The 25,574-nt window shown below is 37.7% G+C and overlaps 1 protein-coding gene across 1 annotated transcript in view; it reads right to left on the bottom strand.

Annotated features, from left to right (window-relative positions):
* Positions 1–25,574, bottom strand: part of LOC306849078 (hemicentin-1-like) — a gene marked incomplete at its 5' end in the record, with an annotated part of 74,571 nt that overhangs the window by 14,818 nt on the left and 34,179 nt on the right. The window contains 33 exons of the mRNA XM_079383935.1: positions 187–343; positions 476–603; positions 696–840; positions 4,543–4,684; positions 4,776–4,912; positions 5,248–5,329; positions 5,438–5,631; positions 6,063–6,341; positions 6,464–6,561; positions 6,651–6,834; positions 6,917–7,041; positions 7,503–7,662; positions 7,776–7,919; positions 8,009–8,140; positions 8,233–8,314; positions 8,777–8,973; positions 9,060–9,173; positions 9,255–9,416; positions 10,311–10,407; positions 10,576–10,763; positions 10,889–11,002; positions 12,335–12,568; positions 12,648–12,798; positions 13,653–13,795; positions 13,877–14,155; positions 14,718–14,875; positions 14,956–15,082; positions 15,247–15,394; positions 15,583–15,713; positions 16,084–16,281; positions 22,036–22,119; positions 22,459–22,704; positions 23,491–23,618. Of these exons, the coding sequence (XP_079240061.1) occupies positions 187–343; positions 476–603; positions 696–840; positions 4,543–4,684; positions 4,776–4,912; positions 5,248–5,329; positions 5,438–5,631; positions 6,063–6,341; positions 6,464–6,561; positions 6,651–6,834; positions 6,917–7,041; positions 7,503–7,662; positions 7,776–7,919; positions 8,009–8,140; positions 8,233–8,314; positions 8,777–8,973; positions 9,060–9,173; positions 9,255–9,416; positions 10,311–10,407; positions 10,576–10,763; positions 10,889–11,002; positions 12,335–12,568; positions 12,648–12,798; positions 13,653–13,795; positions 13,877–14,155; positions 14,718–14,875; positions 14,956–15,082; positions 15,247–15,394; positions 15,583–15,713; positions 16,084–16,281; positions 22,036–22,119; positions 22,459–22,704; positions 23,491–23,618 (5,088 nt within the window). The remainder of the gene's footprint in view (positions 1–186; positions 344–475; positions 604–695; positions 841–4,542; positions 4,685–4,775; positions 4,913–5,247; positions 5,330–5,437; positions 5,632–6,062; positions 6,342–6,463; positions 6,562–6,650; positions 6,835–6,916; positions 7,042–7,502; positions 7,663–7,775; positions 7,920–8,008; positions 8,141–8,232; positions 8,315–8,776; positions 8,974–9,059; positions 9,174–9,254; positions 9,417–10,310; positions 10,408–10,575; positions 10,764–10,888; positions 11,003–12,334; positions 12,569–12,647; positions 12,799–13,652; positions 13,796–13,876; positions 14,156–14,717; positions 14,876–14,955; positions 15,083–15,246; positions 15,395–15,582; positions 15,714–16,083; positions 16,282–22,035; positions 22,120–22,458; positions 22,705–23,490; positions 23,619–25,574) is intronic.

Raw genomic sequence — 25,574 nt, forward strand, 5'->3', positions numbered from 1 at the left:
CATTTAGTAGCAATACTAATCTTAAAAATTCCTACAAATTACACCAATATATATTACTTATGACATACTGTATATATATATATATATATATATATATATATATATATATATATATATATATATATATATATATATATATATATATATATATATAAAATTTTTATCATTTCAAATATCGCTTCAAACCTGTAAGCGCCAGGTTGAAGATCCACACTGAGGGGTGAGCCGTTCCTTTTCCAGCTCACCTGAGGAGCAGGTATGCCTGTGCTCTCACAACTCAACACTGCTCTCTGACCTGTGACCACAGTCACATTAAAGGGGCCAGGGCTGATTGAGGGCCCAACTGAAATGATAAATGAGGATAGGAAAGAAATAATTAGCCTGGCAACCAGTCTGAACTCATTTAAGAGGTTGATGAAAATGTCTTTAAGCCTCTTTAGCGCAACCTAAAGAAAGTGTAAGTGTTCTGTAGTACCGTAGACTTTAAGGTCCATGCCGCGATGGTCTGATCCTGCCTGATTGGATACACTGCAGTAGTAACGCCCAGCATCAGATAGCTGCACTGATGCAATGTGCAAAGAGCCTTCTGATTGCAAGGTGAATCTGTGAATTTTGATGGTGGCACTTTGATATCCAATAAATTCAGGACAGGATTAAAGCAGCTGTTTACTTGATTGCTTGAGGTTCAAACTTACCTGCCATGGTGAAGTGGGACTGGACCGCCATCTTTCCTCCATAAGACAGATGAGGAAGGCCCTCCCTCCACCTCACATGGCAACACTGCATCCTGATTGACATGTGCTACGATCAGTGAGCTGCCCTCTCTGATGACCGGCGGCACTAAGTGAACATAATCAAGAAGCTGTTTATTTCCTTCGAACCAAAGACTGACTAATTGAGAACATCATGTTTAGCAATAAATGACCAGTTCACCCAAAAATGAAAAATAAATCATAATTTGCTCACCATCATGATGTTGCAAACTTGTAGGACTGACTTTCTTTTGTGGAACATAAAAAATAAAAAGTTTTGCTTTGCGGGATGTTTACTCTTTTCAATACAGTGAAAGCATACCCAGATAACAAAATTCCTGAGGCAAAGATCAGGCCCACACCTGACACTTTCATCTGGCCCACATACCACGTGGAATGATGGCACTTGGGCGGCCCTCTCCAGTTTGCCAGATTTGGGCCACAAGCAAACCAAAGGAAAGCCCAATGTCAGCCATGAATAAACCAAATTAAGCAGAACTGGCCCAAATCTGGGCCACATTGATTTTAATTCTGGCCCAAATCCGGCCCAGATCCAACACCTTGCTCCAGCCCACATACATATTGGGTGGTCCACTCCTGTTTGCAAATTTGCAATTTGGGCCACAAGCAAGCCATAGGTAGACAGCATGTCAGCCATGAAAATAAATAAATAAAATAAACCAGAGCTGGCCCAAATCTGGGACACAATTAATTTAATTCTGGCCTAGATCCAACACCAGATGTGGGCCTCAAGTAAGCATTAGCATTGCCGCATGTAAGCCAACCACATAAACCAAAACTGATGTGGATGAAGTTGATTTTTATTCTAACCCTGGTCTTCCCCACATTCCTCATGTGGCCCACATGCTGCATGGAATGGCGGCATTTTGGCAGTGGTCCACAAGCAGGCTATTGCACCGCCACATTTTAGCTAATAATAAACCAAATAAACCATAAATATAAATTATCTGGGCCACACTAAGGGTGCGTCTCAATCAGCTGCCTTGTTCAGTAGTCAGGGCACTGATCAGGGATTTGAAGGGCTGTCTCCATCACGAAATCCGTCCAGTGAACTGGAACGTTCGCTCCCTGAAACATCCCACAATGCACCGCTAAAAAACTAGGGAGCATCTGCGCTCACTATGCTCCCTTATCGGAAATAACGTCACATTTCTGAAGCTTGAAACATAAACCACACGAGTCAACTCGGTAAATCTAATGACACGTGATAGAAGATTTGAAAAGACAGACCATTAACACACAATACTAGACAGTTAATGAACACATCTAATTATGATTTATAATTAATATTCGGCAGAAATTTTGCAAGAACATGTAACAGAACGATGTGTTTAAAGAGAATAAAAAAATAAAATAAAAATTAGATCCTGCCTGTTGTTTATTAATTCCAGTGATGACGTTCTACTATGTTGTCCGTAGATGCTTTACGTAATCATGTCACTGGAATTCGAGTGAAAACTGTCCCAACGTGCAGTGAGTCAGGGAACTTACCTTAAGTGAGTTATGCATCAACAATACTCAACATATTGTAAAGAGAAATTTAAAAATGTCCTCCCTAAATGTTCAAATAAGTTCCAGAAATGTGTCTTACTTGGTAAAATGATCCCGACCCAAGTTTTGCACAAGCAGCAATTCAAATGTCTCATAAATATTCAAAGACACATTTTAATACTTTAAAAACAGTTCTTCACAAGTTTGATCCTAAATGCTTCTTACTCAGACTCTACCTGCACAGTAAGTCTGTAAGTGTCACGGCTATGCTGTGTTAAAGAGCGCACAACAAAGATGAAAGGTTATATCAAAGTCTTTAATCCAACAATGGTAAACCCAACAAGGGTAAATCCAAACACAATGTAGCACAGCAAAATTAAGACGCAAGACCAAACAAACTCAAAGTGAACATACTTAAGTACTTAAGTACCAAACAAGGATAATTAACTTGGCACACCTGAACAGAATAATACAATTGACAAGGGAAACGGTGCAAAAGGAAAATAAAGTCCAATTTAATAGAAACCATGACAGTAAGAGCTATAATTATAGTGCATTTCTGTTTTTATGCTGCACAGTACACATAAAAAATGCCATTAAAAGCATGTTTCAAAAAATAAATGGCTGGTATGAAGCCTTCTTAAGACTCATATCCAGATCCTCCTGCATCAGTTAACCGTGTTGCATGTTGCATCCTACTAAAAGTAGCCAAATTCTGTAACACTTTACAATAAGGTGTCATTTGTTAACATTAGTTAATGTATTAACTAACATGAACAAACAATGAACAATACATTTATTACAGTATTTCTTCATCTTTGTTACCGTTAATAAAAATGCAATCATTCATTGTTTGTTCATGTTAGTTCACAGTGCATTAACTAGAGTTAACAAACACAACTTGTGATTTCAATAATGCATTAGTAAATGCTACAATTAGCATTAACTAAGATTAATAAATACTGTTGAAGTATTGTTCATTCTTAGTTCATGTTAACAAATGTTGTTAACTAATGTTAACTAATGAACCTTATTGTAAAGTGTTACCCCAAATTCTATTAGGCCATATTTACAATTTCAAACTTCCATTTCAATTAGCCAGTATCAAGTGCTACATCCAAACCAGAAGTGGCCCTCGACAAGTGTGGGACAAGTTAGGCTTACACACGGGATAACAAATACTGACAGTGCAGTACATTTGCCAAAAGTGGCCCATTAGCCAGACCTCACTGTGCCATATCTTTGCCGAAACTGGCCCAGATACGTTTTAATGTACCTGGGCCACATTTGCTGAAACATATGTGGACCACATTTAGTTTACACCTTGATTACCTTTGTCGATTGTGCCACATTTTTGCCAAATAGTTGGCACTATTTGGGACATTTTCACAATTTTACATGTGGGCCACTTCAGGCTTACATCCATTTTGTATGGGCCATAAGAAGGCCAGCAGTGCCGTATCATTGCCTTAAGTGGCCCACATCCACATGCAATTTGGGTAAGGACTTGTAATCTGTCATTACCATTCATTAAAGTTCAAATGTTTGGGCATCAATATGATTTGTAATACTTTTTTGTTACAGTGTAGCTGTACATTTAAGTACTGAGTGAGTAATTTTAATTAACTACATGTACTTACTATATGGTTAGGGTTATGCATAATTCATTGTTATTATAATAGTAAGTACACGTAACATGTAAAAAGTACACCTCAAAATAAAGTTTTACTCTTTTTTTTTCAGCAAGAATCTATTAAATTGATCAAAAGTGACAGCAAAAGATTTCTGTTTTACATAAATGCTTTTTCTTTTCAACTTCCTATTCATCAAAGAATCCTGAAGCTGTATCACAGTTTCTATAAAAATATTAAGCAGCAAAATCTTTTCAGCATTGATAATTATAAGAAATGTTTCTTGAGCAAATCAAATCATCAAATTAGAATAATTTCTTAATGATTATGGGACTGAAGACTGGAAGTAATGACTGCTGAAAATTCAGATTTTGCATCACAGGAATAAATTACATTTTAAAATATATATAAAAAAATGGAAAACAGCTATTTTAAATTGTAATAATATTTCACAATATTTCATATTTTGCGCATTTTAGTCAAATAAATGCAGTCTTGGAGAGCATAAGAGGCTTCTTTCAAAGACATAAAAAAACTTACCAACCCCCAACTTTTGAACAGAAATGTATGTTTATGTGTATTTGAAGTTCCATGCAAGAAAGTCACACAAGTTTGAAACGACATGAGAATGAGTGACACAAACTTACAGAGAATCTCTACAGTGAAGAACAGACTGGTGCTCCCAGCAATATTGGTGACCACACAGCTGTACTGTCCACTATCTTGGGTCCGGACATCTTGAATTTCCAAATACTGTCCACCAGCAATGGACTGAATTCGACCTCCCAACTGAGGGAGACAGAAAAGGCAGAATAATGTGATTGTGATATGTGAATGTCAAAGTTACAAATAGATCCAGAAAGTACACTGAGCAACTCACCTGTATTTTAACATCATCCTTGTACCACTCAATCTCTGGTGGAGGATCACGGTCGGTTTGACACTCCAGTGTCAAGTGACCTTTAGCTGGAACTGATACAGTTCTGACGTCATTAGAGCCGAGAAGAGTGGGTGGAACTGAAAGTGATCGGACAAATGATTCACCTGTTATGACTGTGGTCCTTCGTGAGATTTTTTCAGTGTTGTATATTTTACTATATATTTTAAAATGTAATTTATTCATGTGCAAAGCTGAATTTTTAGCATCAATACTAGTCTTCAGTCTCACATGATCCTTCAAAAATGTCAATTTGGTGCTCAACATTTTTCATTATTATCAATGTTGAAAGCAGTTGTTCTGCTTGATATTTTTGTGGAAATTGTGATACATTTTTTTCAGGATTCTTTGATTAATAGAAAGTACAAAAGAACATCTTTTATTCTAAATTAAACATCTTTTCACATATACTCACGCTGAACGCGCACCCAATGGTTTCTACCATCCTCTCCTGCTGGGCTACTAGCAATACAGGTATACAGACCTGCATCCTCTACCTGTTTCAAAACATACTGGTATAACCTTAAAGCCACAAACAAATGTGAACCCATCTATTACAAACAAGCTAAACACCTTCATTTGAATAAGCACCAGATTCAAAGCACCTGAACTTTGTTGATTCTAAGCAGCTGTCCATCTCTCTCTATTACTGCAATGCTGTCCTGTAGTGGACGCCCATCTTTCAGCCAGCTGAGGGTTGGAGGGGGAAGACCAGTCGCGACACACTCCAGCTCCAGCACACTGTCCACTGCAACCAGCTGCTCATCAGGGGATGAAGAGCCAGAGATCTTGGGGGGCTCTTTTATGGGAAAATACATCCTCAGTGTATTACTTATCTCAGATTTAAATACTTATATCAGATATTATGCATTTATACATCCCTAAGAGGAAATGCAATATGAAATGAGGAAGTACTGCATTTCCCCAAGAAACTTTGTATACTCTGGCAAATGTATTGTGTCCGGTCAACAAACTTTGCATTCTTTCATAAAAACACTAATTTCCATCACAAAATGTTTGTGACCCAATACAAATGTTTCACAGTAAGCACAAAGTTTGGCAGGGGAATACAAAAGTTTTGCAAGAGAAGGCAAAAGCTTTGAAACATAAATTTTCCTTCCATCTCATTTCTTTTTAACCATCACAATATCCCTTTAGAGGCTCAAAAACCCAAAAACCTTCACTAATTTATTTACTTTGCATAGTTACATTGCTTTCAACTGCAAATACCTAGCACGGTCAGGTTGAAAGTCTTGGTACTGCTTCCTGCCTGGTTGCTTGCCACACAGCTGTAGAGGCCTCCATCACTGGGACGCACATCAGAGAGAAGGAAGCGGGTTTCCTGTCCATCCAGCAGAAGATTACGGTGCAGTGAAAGCGGTTGGCCATCTTTCAGCCACGATAGAGTTGGAGGAGGCACACCACGGGCTTCACAGGTCAGTGTTACCGAAGAGCCCTGGACCACTGTCACCTGCTCAGTCGGCTCTGTGCGCTCAACCGCAGGGGGAGCTGATGAGGAGGACAAACAGTAATGGTTAAAAACTTGCAGGTTTGTTGTTTCTATTTTCATGTATTATTTGTTAACTGATTCGTGTTTACATAAATTAATCGGTTAAAAATGTCTGCTGTACCTTGCACGTGGAGGTCAAAATTGAGTTCAGCTGATCCAGCTCGGCTATGAGCCACGCAAGTGTAGATGCCAGAATCAGACAGCTGCACCGGTGCAATCCTATTCAGAGACAGGTTACAGGACACTGTCAATCTAATGTTATATCTATAATATCAGAAATTATAATCTGTTGTGTGTGCACAACTGACCTAAGAACAGTATCTGCAGAAAGCAGGCGGACACGGGGTGACAGGAGTAAAGGATGACCGTCCCTCAGCCAGCTGATTTGAGGCTGAGGAGTCCCAGTGGCTTTGCACTCCAGTGTGACCACACTGTGCTGAGTGGTGTGCACCTCACGGGGGACGCTGGTCTCTCCACTTATGGAGGGAGGAACTGCAGTGCAAAAAGCATAGAAATTATTTAACAGATTTGTATTGTGTTTGCCAAAACACTATAGAGAGAAAGCTGCTCTTACCCAGCACGAACAAGGTATAGATCTTGCTCTCTTGGCCAGCGGAGCTGACAGCCAGGCAGGTGTATGTTCCTGAGTCTTCTGGCCTTATATTCAGAAGTGTTAGAGTGCTCCCATCTGGAGAGATACTGTAATACACGTGTATATAAGTACACACATACATATACACACACACACACGCGCTCGAGTATATAAGTTAGTTCAACTATGATCTATAAACAAGCTTTTCTTTGTAAAGCACAAGGTTGGAATATAAATTGAAAAAAAAAAAGCTTTGTTATAAATATTAATTATATATACTGTATATATTTTACAGTGTGGTCAAAGTCCCACTACTTATTTTTTAATACAATTGAATACTTTTAATACAACTAATTACAAATAATATTATAAACATTATATTATATATTATAAACTCTCTTCTGATTTTTTTAAAATTGTTTTTTTCAGTGTTATCAGATAAAAATACTATTATTATATTATATTATATATTTTATTATATTACATTAAAGATGTATTATTATTATTATTAGTAGTAGTAGTAGTATTAAAAAAGAAAGAAATTAATGAATCATTGTGAGAGCCTTACACCACATGCTCTGTGTTTCCATTATCAAGAGTCTTTCCGTTCTTCAGCCAGCTCACTTTGGGAGTAGGTGTACCCATCACCCGACATTCAAGGGTCAGTTCCTCCCCAACAGATGCACTGACCTCTGATGGGTGGCCAGAATCTAGAATGGTGGGTGACGCTGATGGAGACAAATGCACTTGGTTATTTGGAATGTAAATCACATACAGTGTGAATCAAGAAACAAGACTGAGATTATTTGATACTGAGATTAGCGATATGTTGCTGTTTTACCATATATAGTAAGGGAGTAGTCCTTCTGTGTCTGCCCCTCACTGTTTTTAGCGATGCAGGTGTAAGTGCCAGCATGAGAGAGCTGCAGAGGGCCTAACTCCAGTCTGTTTCCTCTCGCTGACCAGTTCCATTGCAAACTGCTTTCTACACAAAGAAACAAACAACAAAATGCAAAAACATAAGTAAAAAACATATTCACACTCAAATCTGAAGGTGTCCAGCATTTAACTGACCAATAGGAGAGCCGTCTTTCTGCCAAGCAATGTTGGGTACAGGTACGCCAGAGGCCTCACAGATGAGGGTGATGTGTGAGCCCATGTTTTGAGTAAGGGTCTCATGAAGAGGGCCCTCCATCACAGGAGGCACTAAAAGTGAAAGATAGCAAAATTGCTCACTGCACCTGTAACTATGTTATAAAGCATAAATGTTTCAGTTGTGCCGTGTTTTTAGGACTCACCATGGACTGTTACTCTAAAGGTGCGATCTACTTGACCTGCAATGTTGGACACCTTACAGGTGTACACCCCGCCATCAGCCACCTAGAGAAAGTCAGAAACCATGTCAACAAAGCAATAACTAGAAATACACTGCTTATTTATAAATTTACACTATTTATACAGTTACACTATTGTTCAAAAGTTTGAGGTTGGTTTTGTTTTTTTTAAGCTCCCCAAGGTGGCAGTTATTCAATCAATAATATTTTAAAACTGTAATTTATTCCTGTGATGCAAGGCTGAATTTTCAGCATCATTACTCCATCAGTGTCACATGATGACAATATGCACAATTGTAATATGCTGATTTGGTGGTCATTACAGTCGCTTTTGATCAATTTAATGCTTCCTTGCTAAATACTAGTTTCTTAAAAAAAAAATAATGATCCCAAAACTGAACAGGAGTGTATATGCTATGTAACTTCATATGCATTTAAAGTTGTCTACATGTGGGAGCATTTGCAAATCTCCCATAAAATATCGTAAGTTTTTTCCATGCTTTCTTACCTGCACCCCAACTATCTCAAGCTGCTGGCGCTCTATCCTCAAACCATTCCCAGAAGCCAACTGAAGTCCATTACGATACCATGTGACCTCTGGTTCAGGGGTGCCGTTGGCTTCGCAATGTAGAATAAGTGATGACCCGACATGAGGTGTCATAACCTCTGACTCTGATTCAAGACGTGGCACCAGTGAAGGCAGGGCTAGAAAGTACCAAATCAAAAAATGTCAATTGCTATATTTATCTGCTGAAGCAATTAATTAACAAAAACACCCATATTCCTCTAACCATAGACGGTAAGGAGAATGCTCTTTTGGTCTTGTCCGGCTGAATTTGTGGCTGTACAGACATACTGGCCGGCATCCTGCTGTCCAGCCCTAGGAAGCTGCAGCATCTGACCACCTTTGAACAATATGATGGCACAATGCATACACAATGCATACAGCATTATTGATACACACAGAGAGTTAGACTGCAAATTACCTGGCAGTATGTGGATGCCAGTGCTGAACTCCAGCACCTGTCCATCTTTGGTCCAGATGATGTCAGCAGGCGGGTATGCCTGCACATCACACAGCAAAGAGATCATGTGACCCTCCACCACACTCATATCCTCCTCTCGGCGACCCACAATTCTCGGTGGAACTAAGAAAAATACATGCTGTATTAACAGTGTTTTAGACAAATAGCTAATTAGTTATGCTCCTATGCTCATTTATTTGACAACCGTAAAACAATAATATAATAAACAAATATTATATTTTAAAATAACGTTTTTATAGAGTAGTACATTTTAAAAAGTAATTTGTTCCTGGGATGGCAAAGCTGATTTTTCAGCATCATTACTTCAGTCTTAAGTGTCACATGATCCTTCAGAAACCATTCAAATATGGTGATTTGCTGCTTGAAAAACATTTCATATCAATGCTGGAAACAATTGTGCTGATTCATATATTTATGGAAACCATGACACTTTTTCTGGATTCTTTTCTGAATAGAAAATTTACAAGAACAGCATTTATTTGAAATATAAATATTTTGTATTATTATGATTTTTTGTTTTACAGTCACTTTTAATCTATTTAATATGTTCCTGCTGAATTAATGTATTCATTTCTTCCTTGAAAAAAAAATATCTGCAGACCGCAAACTTTTGAAATGTAGTGTACTCTATATAATAAATAGATTTTACAAGTTACAAATCTTTCAGGTCTTTCTGGGTAAGGATTTTAATACTAATACAATCCCAAGTGATTCACTAATGAATCTTTCAGATTGATCTGTGAAGTGTTTAACAATTCGTTGGAAATAAGAACGGACTCAAAAAAATTATTTGACATTACACACTACTATGGCTTGAAAGAGCAAGATCTTTTTTTCCCTAATATTGCCATAATGTAGCCTATTAAATATTTTAGAGGAGAACATACTTTTTTGAAGAAGTTTTTAATAATTGTTATGACACTTCAGGGCTGAAAAACAATTCCCTGATATTTCCTGGTTTTCCATGATTGTTGGAAACCTGTCAATTGCTCCTACCTTGAACAGACAAGCTGTAGAGTCTCTCGACAGCTCCAGCCTTATTCTCTGCCGCACACTGATAACTGGCCGCATCTGACACCTGCACATTCAGTATCTACAGAGATACACATAGGAGTTATACAAAGCATGGCACTTCATTCTATTCTCTTAAATACGCAAAATCTTAGTATCAACCTTGTAATTTAAATCATAAATGAAAGATATTATGTTTAATTAGGAGAGAAACGGGGGAAACTTATGTTTCTGAGCTCATGACCATCACCTCCAGCAGTTTCCCATCCTCTAATATCTGATGGTGAGGGCCGCTGTAGAGGGGCAGACCATCCTTCAGCCAAGATACAGATGGAGTGGGGTTTCCTGTGACATCACAGCGCAGTGATATAGTCGAGTTGATCACAGCATCCATGTCCTGCATGAACTCATCAGTCTGGCCATCAATCAAAGGAGGAACTGTGTAAAATGTACAATTAGTCAGGTTTATGCAGATCATTCATTCTCATTATTAATAAAGCTGACAAATAAAGTTGAATGATTTGAATGCCATAGAGATCTACTTGTTTCATCTGCTTCCTTACCCAACACCTCCAGGTCATAGTGCATTTTGTCCTCTCCAGCTTCATTCACAGCCTGGCAGGTATATTTCCCAGCATCCTCAAGCTGAACCCGTGGGATCTGCAGGACGTTCCCTCCTGAAAAGAAACACACACACAAAAAAAATACTGAATATATACACTGTATATGCCAGTGTTTAATCTTTAAGTTCAAAATTGGTGGCAATTGATTCAATCAACTGATGGCATTGTTTGTTTTTAACTACAATAACTAAAAAGAACCATGGTGTTCACATGGTAAAACCAAGTTTTTTGCACATGCACGTACACAATACATACACAATTTTTTTTAAACAATCAAACAATTTCTTCTTTAAAAGAAATTAATACTTTTATTCATCAAGGACACATTAAATTGTTAAAAAGTGACAGTAACAATTTTAAGAATGTTAAAAAAAGAATTATATTTAGAATAAATGCTGTTCTTTTAAACGTTACATTCATCAAAGAATGTATCACAAAAAAAAAACAGTTTCTAATATTTCATCATAATAATTAAAAATGTTTCTTGAGCAGCAAATCAGCATATAAAAATTATTTCTGAGGGATTATGTGAGACTGAAGACTGGAATAATGATGCTGAAAATTCAGATTTGCCATTACAGGAACAAATGACATTCTAAGATATATTTAAACTATATGGGGCTGTTTACACCTGGTCACTTCATGTGTTTTGTCTGATCGTGAAAAGACCAGGTGTAAATGCACTCCGAAACTCATTCGAGATATAAATCCGATCGATCAAACCACTTCAGGAGGTGGTCTGGGCCGCATTTGCAGACGAAACAAGTGTAAATGCATCTGGTTGTTGAAACCACATATGTAAATTTTACTCCTCCCAAAATGTTAAAATAATTAAAATGTGAGAGCGTGTTAAAGGCTATAAAGACATTATAGTCCGATATGACTGCACTAATTCAACACGCATTGCCATGGACGAGCAGCTGAGCATCTCTTCAGCAAGCCGAGACGCAAACTGCCGCGAATGAAACTGAAAGTTAGACGCAGACGCTCAATACACAATCATCTTCATTAAAAGTAGTAGCCTAAGACTAACTTATCTTTCCAGTGCTGATGCCACGCTCTCCTATTGCAGTCTTGAACTTGAAATGAGCTGATAATTAATAAAATGTAGTGCTTATCTTTTGATTTAATTGCCGTAAACTTAATTTAAATATAGCGTTAATATAATATAATTTAAATATACAGAATTGAAGATTGGATTTTTATCCGTTTTGCGACGACACATTTATGTGGCCAAGTGTAAATGGAAACGTAAGTGAAAACACATGAAATGACCATGTGTAAACAGGCCCTATATGTAAACTTGTAACAATATTTCAAAATATTACTGTTTAATAAGCTTATTTACTGATTCATGGCACCAAAAGAACATTTCACTCCACTCACCAGGTAACAACACAACTCCATCTGAGCTGGTAAGTTGCCTGCCTTGTCTGTACCAGCTGAGTCGAGGAGGAGGAATAGCATTGCTCTCACAGGACAGACTGATGGAGTGTCCCAGTACCACCTCTCGTCTTTCAACCATCCCTTCAGTGCCATCAGGATCCTCTTCATCTCCTTCTCTCTCCCCCAGCGAGAAACCAGCAGCCCCATTTATTACTCGGTGAAAGATTGGAGGCACTGAGGAGGTAGTTCAAGAAACAATCATTAATATCTACACATATCAACTCAAGTTAATGTGTGTATAATTTGCACTGACCTTGTATAATAAGGTGGAAGTCTCTCTTGTCCTCTCCAGCAGAATTGGTAACCACACATGTGTACTGGCCCTCATGAGACAACATGGCATTCTCGATGAGGAGCATGTGACTGTTTAATCTCAGACCGGTGTGTGTGTTCTCATTTAATAGCTGTGGAACAGAGTAAATAGAGAGTGTTTCAATGTGACTGTTTCATTCATTACTCCTCAAAAGATGATTAGAAGAGCCCAGGGATGATTTCAGGCCCAGTTCCTTCCTGGAAATGAGCTGCTGTGGCAATATTTCTTGCTTTCATTTTAATTTCTTGTTTCATACTTTGAATTAATTTTAACTAGACAATCAAAGAAGAAAGCAAATAAAAACAGCATCTTTTCAACATAAACTGTATAGTCCAACAACACAAAATGTGACTGTACGAGTGAATAATGTAATTATTATTTAAACAAATGTATTCAAACACACTGATTTATCCAGGAATGACACAAGTGACTATATTTATGATTGAGTCATTGAATCACTCACTCAACCAATACATTTGAAATTGCTGCTTATCCAGATCCTCAACTACATGTTGTTCAGTGACTTGATTGTGCTTTTGTTTTATTTGGAAATATTTTTGTTGGATGATTGTGCTTCTAGTCCTATTACGATCGGATTATTAGGGCCCATGTAAACGCAGCTAGTGACTCAACATTATCTTTTTGTTCATTCATTAACTGTTGCATAAAAAGCAATATAACACTCACAATCATGCAGTATGGTCTAGATCAGGGGTGTCAAACTCAGTTCCTGGAGGGCTGCAGCCCTGCAGAGTTTAGTTCCAACCCTGCTCCAACACAAAAAACCATGTAGTTTTCAAATAAGCCTAAATGACATGATTAGCTACATCAGGTGTATTTAATTAGGGTTGCATCTAAACTCTGCAGGGCTCCGGCCCTCCAGGAACTGAGTTTGACACCCCTGGTCTAGACATAACCTGAGAGACATAAAACAGATATACGGACCTGTCCATCTTTAAACCATTGTGTGACAGGCTCTGGAAAGCCTTTGGCCAGACACGACAAAGTCAATGTCCCATTAATTCTCACTTTCTCTTCTCTTCTGCCAAAACTGAGAGTCGTGGAATCTCCCTCAATCTGTGGAGGTACTGAGGAAATGTCACAGCATTAATCTTTGACAAAAACAAAGAACCTTTAGCTATGTAAATCTCTTTACCTTGCATACCTACCCATAATTCTTAATGTGTGGTGTCTGTGTGCTGTTCCAGCCGGGTTAGTTGCTCGGCAGGTGTATGTGCCTGCATCCTCACCACGGGTCGCAGCCACACGCAAAGACTGTCCACCCTGTGTGTACGTGAGCTGAGGGCTGGACACAATGGGCTGGTTGTCCTTTAGCCAGGTGATAGTGGGAAGTGGGATCCCCTCAACTTCACAGTGAAGAACAGCAGGGAAGCCCAGAACAACAATCACCTCTGAATTCTCACCGGCGTCACGAATCATGGGAGCAGCTGTGAAAAGACAGAATAAAGATTGGATAAGAACTGGATGATAGTAAAGATGAAGAAAATGTGGGTGTTGGGAATTGAGAAATTTCCATGAAAATATATAGATAAATATATATGTAACGGAGGCCAGCGAGTAGGTGCTGTGCAGGTAAACCTCACTCCCCTGATCTAAAGAGCAGTGCGGACTCGGGGGAGTTTCATATATAAGAAAAATCAAATGTCACGTTTAAGTAAATCAAATACATACAGAACCAATGTAGTCAGAAAAGCTGAAAGCTGAATAAATAAGCCTTCCACTGATGTATGTTTTGTTAGGATAGGACAATATTTGGCAGAGATATAACTATTTGAAAATCTGGAATCTAAGGGTGCAAAAAATCTAAATATTAAGAAAATCCTGTACAGTGTAAAAACAGTGTAATCAGATTCCCAAATGAATGACTCTCATAATTTGTTTATTTTTAATGAGTCAAACACATATGGCTTAGAATTAATTACATAATCAAAGAAACAGTAATAGGAACTGGAACCACAATTGAGTAATTCCCTATGATTTCCATCATACCTTGTACGTTCAGCCTGAACTGCCGTGTCTGAGTCCCAGCGTTATTACTGGCCATACACTGATACAGGCCACGATCCCTCGGCCTGACAGACTTGACCCTTAACACCTGCCCCTTCTCCAGAAACTCCACATGAGGGTCTCCATTAGGGGATAAAACTCTGAGAGAGGTTGTGAAAAGCACACATGAGCACAGAAGCTGGATGACAGGAGCATGTAATTGTGTGTGTCACTGACTCACTCTCCATCATGACTCCATTCCACTGTTGGCAGTGGGCGGCCACTAACTCTGCACTGCATGTCCACTTCCTGTCCTGCCATGACGGTCATTTCCTGCACTCCTGAGGTGCCTGAAATTACTGGTGGAGCTAAACGTACACATCAGGACATATGAATAAATGAGAAACTAAAGGGATTTGTATCAAATGTTACAAACTAAATACAAAAACAAAACCTAATATTTAGCCTTTGTTCCATACATCAAGGTTAATTTAAATTACACAGCTTGTCTGTCTAAGTGTCTATATTTCACCTTGTACTTCAATAATATACTCCCTCCTGGCTTCCCCAGCAGAGTTCTGGGCAGTGCAGGAAAAGCGGCCGGCGTGATCGTGCTGAACACGGTAAATCTTTAAAAGCCTTTTTCCATTCTGCAGATATACCCCTGGAGTCTCCAATACCTAGAAGCAAGGAGCAGGTAATTGATTTCCAAGGGCAGCGGCCAAGATTTGAGATTAATTTTATGGCCACTAGGTGGCACTTTGTTACCATTACACTGGAGGAGAGTCAAAAAGGTGGTAAAATAAAATAAAACAAAATAAAAATAAAATACAATTATGAAACAATCAGCATGCATGAGGAAACCTACAGGTCTGTTGCCTTTAGTCCAGGTAATGGTTGGGGTTGGGATACCAAAAGCATCACATCCCAATGTGAGGGGCTGCTTCAGTGTGACTGTCAGATTCAAAGGCTGCCCATCATCTTGGATCTCTGGTGGAACTAGATTTGAGATGAAGAAATCATTCAGCATAATTCAATCCAGCACTAAACCCTGAAAGTAATTTGCTTGGATTTAATTAGGCATGTAATCAAGCAATGAAAAGCCTTCAAATAAATCTACTGTAAGTGCCTACTCTAAAATAATACAAAACAGAAATTTGTTCCAATTAACTTATTTACACTATATAGGATAAATTAAGTCACCAACACAAATTTGCCAATCTTGCACACATTAAACATTGCTTCATAATTTTTCATCCAAAATTCAGTAAAAATTATTATAAAATGCTATATATTACACTAAATAGACATTAATTAACAAATGTATCATAAAGCTATTAGCCATGTGGAAATGCCGCAAAAGTCTCACCATTGACCTTTAGCCTGGTCTTCCTCTCCACTGATCCTGCTTCATTAGTGGCCACACACTTAAAATCTCCACTGTGACTGGCCGAAGCTGAGCCAATCACCAGCGAGCCATTCTCAGCCAAAGACACACCGTGCACCGATTGCATCATATGGACCTCCAGGCCATTTTTGAACCATCGCACCCAAGGAGCAGGAGACCCTATCCAGGGGATGACAACAGCAAAAGAACAAATGAGATAGAGAAACAGTATGTGTGAAAGAGAAGACATCGATCAGAGAAGACAGAATCACAATTCCCTCTGCACAATGAACACACTGCTCGCCAGAGCTTAACAAGACCAGATATCAATCCATCTGACAGCGAGACAACAAAGAGCAGAAACAAAGAGGATGCTGGTAAATTTCTTTCCTCAGAAGTGGATCAGCCGATGTCCTGTCAAACAGTACTTCAAGGTGAAACGCACCGAGTGAAGATGCCAGACACAGTATATCAGAAGAGAACGGATCAAGTGTAAGAACACCAGATTTATAGCTCAAAGACAAACGTCAAGAGACTTCAGGACAGCAGTAAGGGGAGTAGTTCAAACACACCAATGAGGTCCTATATCAGCCTCCAAGTCCCCTTTAACAGATGTGTGATTAACTTTACTAGGTTAGCTTTAAGTGACGGGGCAGGGGGTAACCTTGTACGTGTTTTACAGTCACCTCTTAAACCTCAAAGGCCATCTGGGCAGGAATGACAGATTCTGAGAAGTGTTTATTTGTTGTTTGGTTTCACCCAGAGCACTTTAGATGAAACTCTCCCATGACATGTAGAGTCTATATAGTGGTGGAAGCAATATACTGTAATATAGATAAAACAACATGCAAAAAGAGGCCCAAAAGAAGCATTTGGACATTTCTGGACATTCAGAACTATTAGGAATAGTTCATCCAAAAAAGAAAATCTGTCATCATGTTCTCACTCTTCAAACTTTGGTTAATCTTCAAAACATACGCAAGAAATTTTTATTGAAACCTCAGAGGTTTCTGAGGTTTTCCTCCACTGAAATTCCAGGTAACCAAAATGTTGAAGGTAATAAAGGCATCATAAAAAGAATCCATATGAATCACGCAGTTTATTCCAAGTCTTGTGAATAGAAACAATCACTTTTATACGATCAGATTTGTAAAACAGATCTCCCTCTTGTGTTGTTTTAAAATTTGTGTGAATTGTCTTCTGTAAAACATAAAAGACATTTTGAAGAATTTCAGTTTTCTTCTATTCACACAATGAAAGTGTCCACTGTTGTTTTGTACCCCGTTTTAACCTCAGGCTCAGCCCACTGGAAAGCATGCTGAAAAAAGTGCTAAAAGAGTGTTCAGTTTTAATCGATACAGATGAATGTGAATCTAGAAACATTTTATTGTTTGTTTTACATATTGCGGCAGTTTGGAAATGAAACCTCTTCTCTTTCGTGTTTGAAAATAATGCACCACCTACACTACACCCTACCCTAAACCTAACCGATAGATTTAACAAAACCAATTGTGAGATAAAAACCCATCGGCTGGAGCAAGCATGCTATTTTTGCTTACCTCTACAAGTTTTGAAAATCTTTTATCATGACTTGTATTTCACGACACTTGTGCCTCCATATCAGGTACAACTATAACAGGTGAGCTGCCAAGAAAGTTTACTACATCAGAAAAGTTGTTTACTGCCACTAGTGTTCATTTTAGCAGGAAACTGCAGTGAATTGTATGAATAGGTATGTTTTTGAATCTTTGCAAAAATGTTGGTAAATGCACCTTTTTCCAAGGAGCCAGTATTGACAAAAAGCAATTGAAACATTCCTCAAAATATCTTCTTTGATGTGCCACAGAAATAAAGAAGCCACACAGGTCTGAAATGACATGAGGGTGTGACAGAATATATCAAACCAGGTGTCATCTGCAAATAAATGATGTAGGAGCTTTTCTCAGAAGTAACTTTGCTTCCAATGACTTGTAACCAACTGAGGCCAAATTCACACAGGTGTCCTATTGGAGTAACCACAGGTGTAGTTTGTCACATTAGCTATCCACTAATGTTTTAACTACAAACTGTATAAATGTTTTTTGTCTTCACTTTGTTACAAGCTTTTTAGTGTAGTATTTTATTTCAATGTGTGTTTGTGCTATGATAAATGTCACTTGGTGTAATAATTTATGTAATTCAAAAGATATTCATACTTTTTAAGTGCATCTTAAGTGTCCAAATACTTTTAGGGGCCGCTGTATACAATAAGTCAGCCACTTTTTTTAACAAGCCAATCAGAAGTGGAGGGAAAAGAACTCCCAGAGCAGATGTTTACAGTCATAATGTTTGGATTGATTGTTTTTGTGACTTAAAGAATGGTGTGCAGCTGGTCCTGTTTACATTACAGGATAACATTAGGAGCAGTTATTTGTCAGAAATCCCTTGAACAATACTTCAGATGATGCACGTTATTAAAAGAGTCTTGTGTGTGTTCCTTGGGTGGGGTCATGTCTTTCAGTGCTAGCCTGATTAAATGGATCGATCTGAAAACTACAGACTTTCTCACTCCTTCTCCTTTTGGCACGTCTTCTTTATCTAACACACCTGTAGGACTGAGGAATTCTGTTATAAGAAAACAGTGTGTGTTCTATATACATGTAAAAAAATTAAATGCATGCGCCACTAACACCATCAAAATTATGATTGTTTGCAAAGAAACTAAAATTACTATGATGTGCAGTGGTCTTAAAATGATTTAAGTTTGGTTATATTAACATAATCTGAATTAAAATGTAAAAAATAATAATAAATAAAAAAAAGATTAGTTTTTTATTTTAATCAATTTTGCTTTTGTTCAGCAAGGATGTATTACATTGATCAAAAGTGACAGAGCATTTATATTTTTACAAAGATATCTATTTTAAATAAATGCTATTTTAAAACTTTTTATTCCTAATAGAATTCTGAGAAAAAAAATCAATCACAGTTTCCACAAAAATATTAAGCAGCACAGCTGTTTTCAACATTTATAATAAGAAATGTTTTTCGAGCTGCAAGTCAGCAATACATATTAAATCAGTAATATATATTAAAACAGAAAGCGTTCTTTTAATAATATTTTACAATATCGCTGTATTTTTTTCAGCCTTAGTGAACATAAAAGACTTGCCCCAAACTTTTAGTGTAGAGTGAAATCATAACACAGCACATATAAATCAACTGTAAAGGTTGTGTTTGAGTTAGCTCATTTCCTATGAAGTGTGATTATTAGGCACGTCACTTTATTTTACAGACAAGCACTTTCGCTGGAGCCTAATGATTACCGTCATCTGCCACCAAATATGCACAACAGCACAGTCGTTAGCACTTATTTCTGTCATATCTGTATTAAGTACCTCTCATTAAGTGCTTCACAGATGTCTGAATTCTCAGTCGTCATAACAACATTAGCGATACAACACAAACGCAAGAAAATGAACAGCAATTCAGCACAATTCACACTTAATAGCAAGGATAACTTGACCATCTTTGCTCTGATTCAAGACAGACTGATAACCGGCTGTAAAAACGACCCATCAAACTCTTTCTTCCCCTGTACTCTCGCTCTTAGCCCTCCTCCTCTCCGCCTGCAACAGTCCCTAATTAGGATTCCTCTCCCAGTGGGCCATCGCATGCAGGAAAGCAGATGTGGCCCTCAGAGACAGAGGAGAAGAGTAGTGTTCCAGCTGCTACACACACACACACATCATGTCATATCCACGACACGCAGGGTTGCCATGGCAGGTTTCCATCAAAACAACACCTATTAGCTTACAGTGTGCACGGGAAGAGCTGGGTATGTATTACTGTAGACACAGATTCACACTAAACACCTCTCACTTCTACCAAATGAAGGCATTTGACTTCCTTTCCAGGTCTGTTTATGTGAAACAAGCTGTTAAACCTGCACAAAGTGTTAACGAACAAGGATGTTGCCAGCAGCCAAAATGAGGCGGCGGTGAGAAGAGAGACCATATGGTGAGAGACACCAGGGAAAAAACAAAACTCCCAAAGACAGCTTTCGGTACAGCTTTTATCACATCAATCTCTCACACACATATGCTTGTTTACATATATATGTATGGATGTGTCTTTATTTTTGTTATTATAGCTTTATTAATTGCTAAAATTATTTATATACACTAGTTTGGGTTAAATACGATTTTAAATACTTGTAATTAGCAGGGATGCATTTGTTTCAATTTCTATTTCAAATAAATGTTTAATTTCCTATCGATAGATATATATATATATATATATATATATATATATATATATATATATATATATATATATATATATATATATATATATATATATATATACTCAACACTTTTGTTTTTGCCCCCATTTTTCATGAGCAGAACTCAAAGATCTAAGACTTTTTCTATGTACACAAAAGGCCTATTTCTCTCAAATATTGTTCACAAATCTGTCTAAATCTGTGTTAGTGAGCACTTCTCCTTTGACTTCTCCTCAAGATCGTCTGAGACCAACCGCCCGGACAGCTGCTGCAACAATCCGTTTGCATAACCATAAAATTTCTGCACAAACTGTCAGAAACCGTCTCAGGGAAGCTCATCTTCATGCTCGTCGTCCTCATCGGGGTCTTGACCTGACTTTAGTTCGTCATCGTAACCGACTTGAGTGGGCAAATGCTCACATTCGATGGCGTCTGGCACTTTGGAGAGGTGTTCTCTTCACGGATGAATCCCGGTTTTCACTGTACAGGGCAGATGGCAGACAGCGTGTATGGCATCGTGTGGGTGAGCGGTTTGCTGATGTCAACGTTGTGGATCGAGTGGCCCATGGTGGCGGTGGAGTTATGGTATGGGCAGGCGTATGTTATGGACAACGAACACAGGTGCATTTTATTGATGAATGCACAGAGATACCGTGACGAGATCCTGAGGCCCATTGTTGTGCCATTCATCCATGACAATCACCTCATGTTCAAGCATGATAATGCACGGCCTCATGTTGCAAGGATCTGTACACAATTTCTGAAAGCTGAAAACATCCCAGTTCTTGCATGGCCAGCATACTCACCAGACATGTCACCCATTGAGCATGTTTGGGATGCTCTGGATTGGCGTATACGACAGCGTGTTCCAGTTCCTGCCAATGTCCAACAACCTGATCAACTCTATGCGAAGGAGATGTGTTGCATCTGCGTGAGGCAAATGGTGGTCACACCAGATACTGACTGGTTTTCGGATCCCCCCGGACCCCCCCAATACAGTAAAACTGCACATTTTAGAGTGGCCTTTTATTGTGGCCAGCCTAAGGCACACCAGTGCAATAATCATGCTGTCTAATCAGCATCTTGATATGCCACACCTGTGAGGTGGATGGATTATCTCGGCAAAGGAGAAGTGCTCACTAAAACAGATTTAGACAGATTTGTGAACAATATTTGAGACAAATAGGCCTTTTGTGTACATAGAAAAAGTCTTAGATCTTTGAGTTCAGCTCATGAAAAATGTAGAAATACATTCTACAGCTCAGACAATAATAACAGAAATGTAATCTGACTTTACATAAATCTATGTTGAATAAATCTAGAAAAGTAGAGAAAATTAAATAACTTGTTTAAATTGTAATTTTGCTAAAAAGACAAACTTAGACCAATATAGATTTCCCTGCTGGTTTGGGGCCGGTTTATGCTGGTTTCGTGCTGGTCTCGCTAATGATTGGGCACAGTCACACTGTTTAATAGCACAAATTGGTTAACAAAAGATGTTTTGCTTGTTAAACAAGTTTAAACCACCAACACATTAACCGGTTAATTTACAAATGATATTAAACCAAGCATTAATTACCCAGGTAAGTAGAGAAGAAAATACACCACAAATACAGAAATATATCTAAAACATATCATATGATAGTGACAAGCTATGCTAGTTTACCTACCTCTTGCAGGGCAAGGGATGAGCACTCTTCTGTTAGCCACAGTCTCAATGATGGTCTCTCCATTTGCCTCAAAATAGGGGCCCTCTGTAACCACATAAAGTAATTATACTAGAGTAAAGCCATTTGAAGAAGTAGTTACATGACACAGTACTAACAAAGTACAAGGTTAACATTAAAGGCCCAAAGCCAAAGGTCAACTCAAGGGTCAGAGTGGAGAGCACAGGAACACAGGGATAAGTGATTTGTGACCATGTTCACTGGTTTACACACTCATATAAGTCATGTTTAGTCATTATTTAGATTGCCTGGGATAATGATATATTGCCTTCCTTAAATGTTTTGGTTTCCAAAGAGTCCTTTGTGCGATGAAAAATGTTTACAGTTGAACAATGTAATTCTTGCAGTTTCGTTTAACAGACATACCTAAAATGTTCAGAACAATCTCAATGGTATCTTCTCCAGCACTATTCCTGGCTACACAACTGTACGTGCCACTGTCCGATTGCTGGACCGCCTGGATCTTCAGCATTCTATCACTGCCCACAAGAAGTCCGTTATGAAGCCAGCTGATCTGAGGCCTTGGCTCTCCTTGGACCACACATGGCAAAACCACCGTCTGACCAATCAGAGCCTTAAGAGACGTAGGTGCTGGCTGAATCCTTGGTTTAGCTGTTAGGATAAATCCGGTACAAAAAAGTCTGGTTTCTATATTGTTTGGTAGTTCATTTGTTACAGGAAATTGAATTATAGAATTTGAATTATGTAAATGTATACAAAGACCACACTATCCTCTTTATATACTACCATTCAAAAGTTTGAGTTCAGCGAGATTTTTTAATGCTTTTGAAAGATCTCATGTTCACCAAGGCTGCATTTACGTGATACAAATACAGCAAAAACAGTAATATTGTGAAACATCAACTGTTTAATAGCTATTTCTATTTTAAAATGTAATTTATTCTTTGATGGCAAAGCGGAATTTTCAGCAGCCATTATATCCAGGGTTCTTTGATAAATAAACGGATCAAAAGAACAGCATTTATTTAAAATAAAAATTGTAACATTATGCATGTTTTTACTCTCTCTTTTGATCAATTTAATGCATTGTTGTTTAACAGAAATATTCATTTCTTTAAAAAAAAAAAAAACCTTACTGACCCCAAACTTTTAAATGGCATTGTATGCATTCTTTAATCTATGACGAAAACAGCATGGTATATGATTACCATTACGCTAATCATCAGTACATATTAAAATATGATGGCAATACTATCTGATACTATCACAATATCATAGTTCATAGTACCACGGCATTTTTGTTACAAAATCAAATTTCATTGTCAAACCTAAAAAAGATGTTGTCATATGAACTATGAACACTCCCAAAATCTGCATTCTATTTCATGTCTTTTAAGAGTTATTCCACAGATAAATCCTGAAATTATTGGATTGTACCTTGTACTTGCAAATTGTAGGTGAGTGAGACATTGCCAGCTGGGTTAGCAGCAGAACAGGTGTACAATTTACTGTCTATCAGCCTGACGTCACTAATCATCAGAGAACCAGACGGCAGAACAGTGAACCTGGGTAAGAAGAGGTCAAAGGTTAGGTGTTGATGTCAAAAGAGGCATGTTTTAGAGTAAATGTGTCTGTCAAAGAGTACATGTGGTGAATCTGAATGTGTGTATGAATGTGTGTATATTGTATTGTGTATATGCATACAAGCTGGTTTCTAACTTGCGCAATTGAAACCAAGAAAAAATCAGCTTGGTTTCATTTGGATCGTAATCTTTTGAACATTTGCTTAGCAACTTTATTATGGCAACCTAAATACAAATACAACTAATAAATCTGAAAGGAAGCTACAAGCTACTATATTCAACAAACCCCCTTTGGGACAAAGTACACCGCCTTCCACTTTTTTCTCACAAGTCTTGCACATGTGGTCTAACGCTGAGATCACTAAATAGTGGGTAACAGCCAAGATTTGCACCAAAGATTGACTTCACACAGATTACACAGAATTTTTAATAAATTAACAGAATTCTAAAAGTTCTGTTTTATAAGTCATATCGAAACAAAAAAAAAGTCTGAGCAGAAACACTCATGTGAACAGTTATTATAATGAAGCATTTGATTTATTTTATTTGATTAATTTCTGATTATATGATAGACTAAGCATCAGTCTTCAAGAGACTATTTTGACTTCTTTACCCTTTTTTCAAGGCATTATGGCTGTAAATGGCTGCTAACTTGAAAATGTACAGTGTATATTTCTGAAAGAGCATCAGTTTCAAAGTGAGTGTTTGGTTTTTCCTTTCTTTCTTTTTTACAAAGCATTATTGTTGCCAACTTGGAAGATTTACAATGAATATTTCTGAAATAACCCCTAGTGAAAAATAAATATACTTAAATGTATTTGAAATACATTTCACGATAAGTATACTACAAATGCATTTTTATATTTATGTACTTAATAAATAAAATGTCCTGCAATTGTTCTTTTAGTATACTAAACTGGTATACTTAGTCTGCTAAATTGGAGCAACTAATTTTGTACTTAATGCACTTTAATTGTGCAGAAGTAGTGCTGAAGTACAATTAAAGATATACTTAGTGTATTTGATTGTGCTAAAGTGGAACTATTGCAAGAATAATTCAGGCACACTTTAAATATTTTGCATTTAAAGTCTGATATTATTCAAAGATCCTCATCAAAAGTGACATTAAAACACATTTTAGACTTAATATTAAGAAAAGTGCATTGTGCACAAGTAATATGCCAAGTAAAATTTAATTATCATTTTTATATCAGTAAGTCTAGAGTTATCTGTCAGTAAATATGTTAATAGATTAGAACTATACTTAGTATGAAATAAATGCATTTTAAACATTACTTTTTTACTACGGACATCACTGTTGGAGTGACTGTTTCGTGCATTCTTTTTATTTTTACAAAGCATTAATGCTGACGACTTGAACATTTACGGTAAACATTCATGAAACGCACAAAGCTTTTTGCATTCCTCTGCCATACAACATACTGGCACCTAAAACATGCATGTAAATTTAGAGATTGGATCTGTTGAATACCTGTGGTTTGACATTCATTAATTGTACATTTTTAGGTTTAGGTTCAAAATCACCAAACAAATTCCAACAAATTCTAGTTGGATCAGTGTGTTAACCCTGTTGGGGCAGTTTGAACCAGCCTGTAGAAACACATGTGCATGCTGGCAAAATTGGACTGTGGGTAATTAGGGTAATCAAGGGTGCTGGAATTGGCCAGAAAGAGAAAGAGAACGAGAACGAGAACGAGAACGAGAAAGAGAAAGAGAACGAGAAAGAGAAAGAGAAAGAGAAAGAGAAAGAGAAAGAGAAAGAGAAAGAGGCTAAAAAAAAATGAAAAAGCAGTTCAGTGTCAAATAAAAGTTCCAAACTCACAAAGGTTAAAGCAAGCACTGGTGCCCCCTAACATCCCTACAGCCACCTGATTCTAGATTAAACACACTTTCCACACACAATCTTCTTTCCTGTGT

Source organism: Barbus barbus (genome assembly GCF_936440315.1).
Source record: "Barbus barbus genome assembly, chromosome: 29".
Taxonomy (NCBI): domain Eukaryota; kingdom Metazoa; phylum Chordata; class Actinopteri; order Cypriniformes; family Cyprinidae; genus Barbus; species Barbus barbus.